Below are 11,646 nucleotides of genomic sequence, written 5' to 3' on the forward strand. Positions count from 1 at the left end.
GGGGGAGGAGGAGGGTTCAGCGAGGTGATGCCGGTGGACTTCCCTTCACTGCCGGCTACCCAGAGCGCCAGAGCCGGTGCGCGACGCGGGGGGCGGGCGCCTCACGCCATATACACTTGCACCATATTACTGCATGTATTTGCTCACGGCTCCTAGACTTGGAGGCGGCTTTGCCCTTTCGCGAGCCCGCTGCTGCACAAGTTACATTCGGTCGGGTCGCGTGAGCACGTGTGTGTGTGTGAGTGAACCCTGGGAACCTTTTCTAAGCCGCCCGTGCTGTAAGCGGCGCGGCGGGTGTTCTATACTTCATACTTCCTGGCGAGGGAGAGTAGAGTGGACATGCCACCGAGACCAAGAGTCTGCGCGGGGTTTCACGAATCAGCGCACCCGTGTATTCCAGTCGTGCGCAGGCGCAATGCTAGGCGAGCCGCGCGGTTGTTTCGCTCATTTCGTTTCTCTGATCGTGCGATCCCTGGCCGCGCCTGTCCGTCTAGCTAGTCTCGCCGGGGTGCGGGCGCAGGACCTGCACCAACGGCGGGCCCGCGCCCTGCTCGCCTGCAGGTCAGCGGGTCTGACTCAATCAGAGCTGGAGCCACGCCCGCCCACGCACGACGGGGCGCGAACCGTTGTTGTCGCTCCATCTCTCTCTCTCCCTACCTATCCCTCTGTCTCTCTGTTACTCTCTCCCGCTCCCGACAGCCCCACCCTAATTGGAGCGGTCCATACATCACGTCGTGGTCCAGGCAGGCTCCAGCTGGGATGGCGTTGCACCACCGGGGCGATCATCAGGCTGCTGCGAGCCGAGCCGCCGCTGAGCCCGGCGCGCAGATGGGCCCGGGCGGGCGGGGGGTCTTCCAGTGAACTGGATCCCAGGGCGCCGATCCAGATGAGAGGGAAGGGTGAGGGGAGGGGTGCGATGGTGACGGTGAAGGTGATATTGACGGTGATGATGTTTGTGTGAATATTTCGTTGAAAGGTACCCACAACATGAAAAACTGACGTTGCACTTAACTTGCTCCCCTCTCTTTTCCCCAGTTCATAACTACAACGAGTATACGGCCTCCTTTAGGAAGATCTCTGGAGGACCAACTCTTCCTGGCTCTGGGCATCCTTGCCTCCTCTCGTGGTCCTCGCGTCCCTCCGCGGCGGGTCCCTCGCTGCCACCAGGACCAGGGGGAGGACGAGGAGGAGCGGGAGTAGATCGCACTGCAGCGGCGGTGGCGAAAGCCTCGCCTGCCGCCCGGCCGCCGCTCCTTCGCATGCTAGCTGTCAATTATTTACCCTAAAGCGTCGCGTCACGGAGGCTGGGCTGGGCTGGGCTGGCGGGAGCAGGTTGACGTTGACGCCACGCCGCCGAGCCGAGTCCGCACGCACTAATGCGGCCGCTTTCTGCCTGATTACCTCATTCATTGTCATCTCCCCTCCCCTCCCTCCCCTCGGCTCGCTCGCTGGCGACAAAACTCCCAAACGGCAAAAGAATCGAAACACGCCGCGGCCCCAGATAATCGGTTCGGGAAGCCAGCCGTCGCCGGCGACGTCGTCAGCCTGGGCTGCCGACCCCGAAGGAAAAGGGATCCCAAACTTTCACACTCATTTATTGCGTCGTTATGTCAGCGCGCAGTTCGCCGGTTCGCGCGGCGGCCGGGGCGGGCGGGGGCGGGGTAGGGTCGGTCCGGCGCGAGGAGCGACCCGGGAGGACATCGCTGCTGCGGCGCCCGTTCGGTGCGATCAGCCTGACTTTCCCTAAACGCCCCGGCCTGGGAGCGGTGGAGAGGTCAGCCGGTCATGCTCGGGACCCGGCCGCCCGGGCGCGCGTGGATGTTGCAAGTTAAAGCGACGGCCCTACATTAGAGCGGCCCGAGCTGCAGCGGCTTCTAGTCGGGCGGGCCACTCTCCGAACACACCGCGGCAAGGTTTGGGCCCCCGACGGCGACGACGAAAGAGTGAGCACTACACGCCCAGAAAACGAGTGTCCGAGCCGGGGGCGGCGAGCGGGTCGGGTTGGGCAGTTGGGCTTGGGCCCGCCCGAAGGTGCGCATTCGTGTTTCGGAAAAGTTTTGGTGGCTATGATGATGAACGCGGCGAGTGTGCATGTAGTCGCGTTAATTTGTTTGCCCTGGAGCTCGGAGGAATCGTTACCAGGGGGGCTTTTGAAATCGCACTATACTGCAGCGCACGGCGTGCTGTTTTTTTCGGAGCGCATCGCATTCGCATTCAGAGGTGGGTTAAGGCCGGAGACTTGAGCGCACGCAGCGACCCGAGAGCCCTGACCGCACGAGACTCGAGCCTCACGCCCTCCCAGCCGCCATACTACGAACTACTACGTACCTCGCAGCCCTAGAGATATAATTACGGATCATGTTCTTGCTTGGCAATTGCGTCGCTTTTCGAAGCGACTAATTCCCCTGGCCACTCGAAAATTACTTTCGTATAGGAGGCGAAAGGTTGAAGGGGGAGGGGGGTTGGTTACCAGAGCTCGTGAGCGCGCGCGCGCGCCCGCACAGACACTCCGAGTTGAGTAGGTGATTGATAGTCGTGTGCCTCCACGCCTTTAATAGCCGCGGGTGCTTTTTGGTGTGGTCGCCCCGCCCCGCCCCGCCCCGCCCCGCCCCGCTTTCTCGCCGTTGTAGGGGCCCGACAGAGTGTCGGGCAGAGCAGGCCTTTTATCGTGCGGGACGTTAAGTAGTAGAACCATATAGCAGAGCTACCATTTGATGCCCACCTCACGTCCAGCGGCTCTCTGGAGGAGAGAGGGTAAGAGGGAGGGAGAGAGAGGGAGGGAGAGAGAGGGAGGGAGAGGGAGAGTAAGAGAGAGGGAAGGGAGGTACATACGGATGTACAGGGGGAGATGACGCATGCGGGGGATCACGTATTGCGCAAGAGGAGAGCTGCGCCGGAGCGGTAAAGAGCATCGGTGTCCCCACCCGTGGAGCAGCGCGCAGGTCCGGGAGGGCAGCCTCGGCAGGGGACAGGAGCCCCGAGGCACGAGCGACCAACGCACGAGCTGCCCTGCCCTGCGGGCCGCGCAGGCTCCAAAAGTAGGGGGAAAAAAAGAAGTAAAACTAATCGCCAACGCAACTCTTGAGTTGTGATCCTCCTCTGCGCCCCCCGACTGGCCCATATGGACCAATGCTGCTGCTCTATGGCGCCTGAGAATGTGGCGCGCTTGGCGCCACCGCCGCCCGACCGCTGCAGCAGCGGCTTTATCGCGGGGAGCCATCTATGCACACACTGCTAAGTAACAATAAAACAAGAAAAGAATGAGCCCCGTTCTCTGTTTTCGCACGCCTGTGAGGAGGTGTGAGTTTGAACGGTAGTGTCAATGGGAGGAAGGGCCCTCTTCCGCGGCGGGGCTCTGCTCTGCACACAAAAGCGGCAGTGGGGGCGGAGGAGGGGCGAGCGGGAGCGGAGACAATGGCGGGCTGTCGCCTGTCGGCACCGCGATCAACACGGTTATTATCGCACTCTGGGGGAGCCGAGTGTGGGAAGTGCAGCGTGCGCTATACGCGCGCTATACGGGCAGAGAACCAGTGCGGGAATGCGGGTCCGGAATGGGCGGAATGAGGCAGGACAGGCGTGCGTGTGTTTTCACTTTTACGTTACATGACACACGGTGCGCTTCCCTTTGCAGGCCCGCCGAGCGCGCCCGATGGCACGCCCTGGCCGCCCCGGCGAGGACTGAGGCCGGCCGGTCGCCATGCTGCGCCTGCTGCCCCGCCGCGGCCTCGGCCCCCGGCGCCTGGTCGCGCCCCTCGCCTGGTCCACGCTCCTGGCCTTCGTGTGCTTCGCCACGCTGGGCGGCCTGGGGCTGCGCTGGGGGCCGGCCGCCTCGCCGCCGCCCGTGCTGCCGCTGCTGCTGCAGGCCGCCAGCGCCGCCCCCGCCCCGCGGCACGTCACCAGGTCGCTGACGGAGCTGGGCCTGGCCGGCGCGCTCGCCCCGCACGGCCTTAGCGACTTCGCGCTGCTCTTCGTCCGCGCCCCCAAGGCGGGCTCCGAGCTGCTGGCGCTGCTGCTACAGCGGCTGCAGGCCGCCAACGGCTTCCGGATGCTGCCGCTGCCGCTGCCCCCGCGGCTGAGAGGCGCGCGCCTGGCCTCCACCGAGCAGGTGGGTGAGCGTGAAGGAGCAGCAGCTGGGCGGCGCAGGGCGCCCGGCAGGTAGGCAACGCGCGCATGCGTGTGCTAGACGGTTGCCTACCCCGCCGTCCGCAGGCGCTAGGCCCGGGGACTCACGTGTGCTTGTTCGCACCCCGCCAGGAGGAGCTGGTGGCCCGGGTGACGGACGGCCTGCGCCGGGAAGCGCTCCCCGTGGCCTTCCACGGCGACGTCTTCTTCACCAACTTCACCACCTTCGACCGTCAGTCGCCCACGTACCTCAGCCTGCTGCGGGACCCCGTGGACCGCGCTCTAGCCGGGTGAGTCTCTCAGACAGAACAATAAAACGGCGTGGATGGTTGTGGCTGCAAGGCCTTTGGCAAAGCGATAACTGCCATCGGACGGGTGACGACATGTGAGTTAAGAACACTGAACACAAAGGCGTCTTTCATTCGTTTTGAAGAATGGTTATGATTTGTGTGTGCACGGTTAAAATTTGCGGGAACTTGAAGGAGACCATAGTTAATTTTTAGTGTAATTAATCTCAATAGGCCGGTACATCTATAAATTCAGTCCGTTTGCAAGTATTGACTTAATTTCGCTGCCGAGATAAAGGCGATCGAAGGCTGCAAACGCACTCATTAAAATGTGTATCTTTCCTACTGCCACTCATCATGTTGGTTCTGTCAACAGCTTCTACCACGCGGCTGAGTCTACCACCAAAACCCAAGCGACACGCCGCTCCAAGAGGAGGAGGGACACTGCCACCGCCACGACCCCGGTGGACAACAACCACCTCAACAGGCCGCAGGTTCGCGTGCCGGAGGTGGGAGGCATCGACGTGGACTTGCCAGACATCCTGGAGCGGTGCCTGCAGTCTCCTGAGCGGCGGCCGGAGTGCGCGTGGTTCGCGCCCCAGACGCCGTACTTCTGCGGCCAGGACAGTCGCTGCAGGTAGGCCGCCTACGCCCCGCTCGCGTCGGTTGGGCTGCCTACCTCGGAGGCGCGAGGGGCACTAAGCCACTCTACGCAATGTGCCATGGTACCGTATCTTTTTACTGACTCAGTTTTTGCGCTGCGTAGGTCTGCGAGTGGGAATGGCGCCTGGGCCCTGCAACACGCCAAGGCCAACATGGACCAGTACTTCCCCGTGGTGGGCATCCTAGAAGAGCTCAACGCGACTCTAGCAGTTCTAGAGAGCCGCCAGCCTCTGTTTTTCGCAGGCGTTAGAGACGTCTATCGGCATCAACTTCATGGTAACGTAGCCAGAACGGCAAACGCATAGAGAATTGTATGAAACTAGCACAGTCGTGAAACTACTATAAGTCATCTCGTTTCAGAGCCGCACGTCAACTGGGACAGAAAGAAGACATCCAATTTCAAACCTGAAATAAGAAGGAAAGTAGAGAAACGTTTAGCTTTGGAGTATGAACTATATATATGGGCCAAACAGAGATTAATGTTGCAACACTTTGAAGATTCTCAAAAAATTCCCATTCCCGACGAAGCCGGACAAGACAGAATAGCTCATTCTATTCATAAGAGAGCTCATTCTCTACTGAATGAGTAAAACTATAAAATAAATGGTATCACGAAACTTCATACACCCGAATATTTTCGTATTCATATTGTCGAGAGATGAAGTGCCATAAGTATAAACAGTGATTGTTAGGAGAAAAAACAAACAAAAACCATCGGGCAATAAAAAAGATTTATTTTGTTGTCTTAATTCCTGATTGAACCAATGCCTTTAAAAACCAAATTTGAGAAGCTACAGTCCTGCTGTGAGTGAGATATTACATCATTTACATCAATAATTGGCAACACAATAAGTTAGTTGAAAACATACACAAAATAACAACAATCTTTAAATTAATTTCATGAATTGGGTCATTTTCGTAGGTGCAAAAAAACCTAAAACAAAATGAGAAGACAATTTATTATCAGCATAGATATATTGTTGACAGACATGGAGCATCACATTGATACTTACCTATCTCACTTCTTTTTAGCATCTTTAAGACCAGCACCAGCATTGAATTTGAAGAAAATGATGTCACCATCCTCAACTGTATAGTTGCGGCCTTGCTGACGGTACTTTCCTGCTGCCTGGATAATTTAATTTTACATTTTAGTTTTGAAAATTTATAGGTGCTGCTTTAACAGACAAAATAATTCTAATATGAATGCAAAATAACTTACTTTGCATCCTGCTTCTGAACCTTCTTCTTTAAAATCATCAAATTTCATTACTTCAGCCATAATGAACCCTTTCTCAAAATCAGTGTGAATTCTGCCAGCTGCTCCAGGTGCCTTAGTTCCTTTCTAGATACAAAACAAAATAAAGAGTAATACTAGAAGTTAAGAAATGAAAAGGTTTATAAAATTACAGCTTAACAAATACAGTAACTTACCTGAATGGTCCATGCTTTTACTTCATCGTGACCAGCCGTGAAGAAATATTCAAGCTGCAGGGTCTTGTATCCATTGACAATAATTTTGCTCAGGACACTGAAAATTTCAATTTATGTGACACTTTCTCGACAGTTACACAAGGTAATTGATGCATGTTTAAATGTAAGCTCTACCTGGTAGCGCCTTGCTCTTTTAAAAAGGCTTCCCGTTCCACATCTTCCATTTCAACTAATTTGTGCTCAAATGTACCACAGAATGGGATGAGTAGTGCACCAGGATCGTTCTTGTCAACCCACTCCTTAATCTTGATGAGCCTGTAAAATATGCAAATTAACTCAAATTAAATCAAAGTTGACACAAGACTTAGGAACATATTACTTTCAAATCAGGGAAGCCTATCTGTGCATACCACTTGTTCTTTTTCTTGATGTAATCCTTCTCAGTAAGATTCACTAGATATATCACAGGCTTGCTAGTAATAAACATGTGCTTGTTCAAATATTCAATCTATAACAGAAATAGTAATAGAAGTTTTAAATATTTTTCTAAACTACCAGTACATAAAAAGTTAGGAGATCCAATAATGGAATTAAGAAAATACACTTACATCAGAAACACTCCAGTCTCCTTCACGGATCCACTTTTTCTCAGTTACTAAGGTTTCCTTAACTTTTACAAGACAATCCTTAAAAAAAAAAAAAGAAAAAAAAGAAAAGATTAGATTAAAAATGTTTGGTAGCACACATCAAGGATTAGATTTAAAATAAAATTCACATTACATATTCTGGTTTTCCCTTCTTGTCATTTCCTCTGATGACAGTCCTCTCCATTTTCTCTAGAGTTGTGTTCAGGTAGTCTTCATCCTTGAGCCGCAGTTCTTCACTGATAATTTCCAAATCACGTACAGGATTTACATCACCCTCCACATGAATGACATCTTCATCATCAAACGCACCTGAAAGGTAAAAAAATCAAGTTCTATGAGTATTTTCTGTTTCAAGAAAAAGTTACATCTGCAAAAAATAGAGATAAAGAAAATGATTGGACTCCTTGTGAGATTTAAGCTGTGGTGTCGGGCTTGGCTGGCACCAAACCATTAGCAAAACAGATTGACGGCCAGACGCGAAAATACTTCAATTACAACTTTCTGGACGTCATTTGGACGTTTTACGATCGATTTCGGAGCCCCAAATTAGCCGGTGAGGGATCAACTAACTGCTTCTGGACAGAGATGAGCGTGAGTAAAGGAAAAGAGAGGGAGGTGAGGAAGGAGAGAGCGGGAGGTGAGGAAGGAGAGAGAGGGAGGTGAGGAAGGAGAGAGGGGGAGGTGAGGAAGGAGAGAGGGGGAGGTGAGAGAAGGAGAGAGGGGGAGGTAAGAGAAGAGTGGGAAGTGATTGTAAGAAAATTGAGGGGAAGTACTTATGTCATATCATATGATGTGTGAGGGTAAAAATAGAAGGGGGAGTGTTGAGAGAAAAAAGGAATGCCAGACATCTTTTACAGAATAGATAATAAACTCACGGCAAAGGTGGAAGATAGCATCACAGGCCTTGATGTGGGACAAGAAGGCATTTCCAAGACCCTGACCCTCAGCTGCTCCCTTCACCAAACCGGCAATGTCCACAACATTGAGGAAGGCTGGAACCTTGCTGTGATGCAAATGCAAAATAGTTTGGTGAGTATTTAATACACAGTGCGTTAACACCTTTTAATGTTTTGTGTTTACCTGGCAGGTTTGAAGTAATTCACCAAGTAGTCAAAGCGCTCATCTGGCACAGGAACGCGACGTGCTGAGAAAAAAATAATTTGGTTAATGCACAGTTAAAATTACACAATTCTATCTCAGTAAATGAATAATAGAAGACAATGAGTAAACATCAGCTATTTTCAGGAAGATAGTATATAATATCAATGTTTAAAAAGATACTTATTCTCATTGGGATCAATTGTGCAGAAAGGGAAGTTCTCAGCTGGCGCCTGGCTCTTGGTGAGGACATTGAAGAAAGTGGATTTGCCAACATTGGGGACTCCCACAATTCCAACTTTCAAATTAGTTCCAACTCGGCCAATGAGAGGCTTTCTCTCTGGTTCTTGAACCTTTTTGGGCGGCATGTTTTATATCTGCAACAGACAAACAAAATACACTGCACTGTAAATATAAATCATTCATTGATTCAAAGTGATATCAAAAGGAGACATGATGGCAGTATCATGAAGGTGACTGGGGTGGGGTGTGGACAAGGACTATAATCAAAATCAAAAGAGAAGAAAGTGAGGTAGGTATGCAAATGAGAGCAGCCAGGGCAGGTCTGGGGTTGATGGGGGACACAGGGGGAAGACCATCTTGCAGAAGCCTCCAGGTTTTCATTTCACCGTGTTGTTTCCCTCCCTGCTAAAGCCAATAACACACATTAAGTTAATCATGAAGATGAATAGAGTGTATCTGCAGACTGCAAAATGGGCTTCTTTTGCTTAGGCCACTCCCTTCCCTCCAGTCATCGGATGAAGATCATGCCCTCAGGGCCCAAATCAACATCCAAGGGAACCATGCTGTATCATAAAGCACCAATAATATAGGGGACAAGCGCAGGGCATTGAGGAGAGTGGCAAAATGGACTGGATATTATGCAGGCTGGCAAGATAAACTCTTCCTATGATTAGAAAATTACTCCCAATTGTTAGGGTAGAAGGGTGGTAGTGAGAAGAAGAAACACTTTGTGCACGCTTAGAATACTGTAAATTTAAAATAAAACTAGTGGCCAATTCTACATTGATATTCAAAGGGAGGAAAAAGGAGCCAACTAATAGGGACAATTATTTTGGTTAATGTGATTCAGGGGAAAGGGAGAGGCAGCAGAAAAAGTAATTAATATTCATAAACGGCTCTAAAATTGTCAAGAGCGATACAAGCCTAAATTCTAATGGAACTTATTCATTATTTTTTATACAGAATTATTAATTACTTATTTAAATGAGGAAACGAACGCAACGTAAACCAGAAGGTACAAACAACACAAAGAGATAAAGAGATTTCGATTAAAATACTTAAATTCAAAAAATAAAGAGGCAAGTGAATAAAAATAGACAATGAAGTAGTTGCACAGCAGTGAGAACAACTGACATTTAGAACCTTTGCTTTCCAAGACAGGTTGACTGGACGCTTGTCAAAAGAAATATAATTATGGGATCAAATTGCGCGAAAGTAACTGACGAAAAAGGTAAGAGTACCACAAAAAACATTACTTCATCCAACCGGTGTTCACAGCCGACGGAAACCTAACCTCACACAACAATCTATAGTTCAGCGGGACAAGACGCATTTAACTTAAAATTATGGGATGAATAAGAGTAAAAACAGAAACTGAAACAGAAAATGTGTCAAGATTTAAACGTACCTCGGTAAATACAGTGAGATGGAAGAAAATATGTGACAGAGCGTCAACACATGGACATGAGCTTGGAGTGCCAGATGGGAGGACTGGGAGAGAGTACTACGAAAAATATGGATGAATGAGTATGAGAACTTTGTGTAAACGATTACCAGCTGTTCTTGACGCGGGAAATTCAAAGCAGGCTTGTCGGTCGAAACGCTTAGACTAAGTTAAGATTTATTTAATTTTTATTCATGTTTAGGACGTGATGCGGTAGGGTCATTGGTAAAACAAAAGCTCATGGCACTTTTATGGTGTCCAAGGAAATAACGACTGAAACGCCTTAGCTGTTGGGTTACCGGTAATGCCAGTACCTATTGGTACTATGTCTTCGTGAAGGCAGAGCGCTAGCACTTTCAATGCTCTATCTCTGTCCTTCGTACCGTACGGCAACTAGTATCTCTCTCTAAACTAGACCAACTAGACGCAATCGTACGTCAGATTACTTTACTCGCGCGTCAGCTTGAAAGTGACAAAGTCAGTGAACGTTGTCCGCGAAACGTTACGATGCGAAGTATAAAGTGCACGCGTGTGGAGAGGTTAGGAGCCGGTGTGTTGTACTCTACCCATTCATCTAAATGGATTGGAACCCACCGTTCAATACTTTGGCTGGCATCGCATCTCACGGATAATTTAAAGGTAAATGATCTCCAGAGGATATAAAGGGTACACCGCACTCCCGATTCTGGGTGCACACATCCTTGTTTGTTTTGACTTTCTTGCGACTTTTTTGTTGCAGAGTTTTTGGTCAAATTATTTTTTCTTGTGTGATTTTCTACCGTTATTTTGAAAAATGAGGAAGATTCCTATTCATGGGCGTCGAAAGGCTTGGCCGACCGGGGGGGTGGGGGGGTATGTTTTTAGTCGCGTAGTCGCGTACACCTACTTTTTAATGTGGAGATAAGTCGACTTTTCCTCTATCCAAAGCGGCGGCCCATGTTCAAAGGGAAACGTATTCGTTAGGTTGCTCTCACCATGAAGGGGTTGGGGTAGTTTGGGGGGGGGAGGGGATGACACGAGGGAACGTTGGTCATCAAAAGTTCTCTCACCCGCGAATCCCGAATCCCCAGCGCTCAGAGTGTGTTAGAATTCTCAGCCGTATCGCTACGAATCTGCACGAATCGGTCGGAACGACGAAGGAGAGGGGACCGCCAGAAGGGAGGGCACAGGCGCCAACCCCTCGCGAAAGGACGTCGCGTTTCGGAGTCTCCCGCGGGAGTAATTAGTCGCGAACCACTTGCCGCCGTCTTGACGCTGTTTGGCGGATAAGTAATAGGCGCTAGCATTAGCGTCTCCTCGTTGACATGTTTTTAAGAAGTCGTGTCATTTCTGAAAACAACACCCTGAAAAGCCCTGTCCTCTGTGCTTCGTGACTTCGGCGGTCACAAATGGCGCCATTGAGACGAAATCGTTTTCCATGCGTTGAACTCGTTCAGAATCAAAAAACGTTTACAGAGCTTCTCCTGGAATTTGATCGAGCAAGACTTAGAGCCTAAATGCCTTTCTTCGATGAATAATTTTAACTCGCCCACTCTTTCCCTTGCCGATAAGTAGCTATTGTACGAGAGAGATGGGGAGAGGAGACGCCGCAGAGAGAACTCCCCGGTCCGTTTGTTGTCGAACCGGTGGCGAAACGAGAAAAGCCATTGCAGAGAGCTTAAAGCTCGGCAGTGAAGAAGCGAGGGGGATGGGTTGGGAAGGGGACGGG

At 50.8% G+C, this 11,646-nt stretch overlaps 2 protein-coding genes across 2 annotated transcripts; one reads left to right on the top strand and one right to left on the bottom strand.

Moving 5' to 3' along the window:
* The first annotated feature begins 2,867 nt into the window (after nucleotides 1-2,867).
* Nucleotides 2,868-5,821, top strand: LOC113201699 (uronyl 2-sulfotransferase-like). Its single transcript, XM_026415534.2, has 5 exons — nucleotides 2,868-4,105; nucleotides 4,255-4,412; nucleotides 4,786-5,046; nucleotides 5,176-5,348; nucleotides 5,433-5,821. Exons 1-5 carry the CDS (start codon nucleotides 3,698-3,700, stop codon nucleotides 5,660-5,662), a joined length of 1,230 nt encoding a protein of 409 aa, XP_026271319.1. The 5' UTR covers nucleotides 2,868-3,697; the 3' UTR covers nucleotides 5,663-5,821.
* Nucleotides 5,787-10,061, bottom strand: LOC113201700 (obg-like ATPase 1). Its single transcript, XM_026415536.2, has 12 exons — nucleotides 9,903-10,061; nucleotides 8,439-8,628; nucleotides 8,234-8,294; nucleotides 8,029-8,156; nucleotides 7,287-7,462; nucleotides 7,115-7,192; nucleotides 6,917-7,014; nucleotides 6,681-6,821; nucleotides 6,507-6,603; nucleotides 6,295-6,417; nucleotides 6,086-6,201; nucleotides 5,787-6,006 (listed from the first exon to the last, which is right to left on the bottom strand). The coding sequence occupies exons 2-11, from the start codon at nucleotides 8,617-8,619 to the stop codon at nucleotides 6,091-6,093; spliced, it is 1,194 nt and encodes a 397-aa protein (XP_026271321.1). The 5' UTR covers nucleotides 8,620-8,628; nucleotides 9,903-10,061; the 3' UTR covers nucleotides 5,787-6,006; nucleotides 6,086-6,090.
* Nucleotides 10,062-11,646: the final 1,585 nt, after the last annotated feature.

Source organism: Frankliniella occidentalis, unplaced genomic scaffold (assembly GCF_000697945.3).
Source record: "Frankliniella occidentalis isolate FOCC.00 unplaced genomic scaffold, Focc_3.1 Scaffold85, whole genome shotgun sequence".
Lineage (NCBI taxonomy): Eukaryota > Metazoa > Arthropoda > Insecta > Thysanoptera > Thripidae > Frankliniella > Frankliniella occidentalis.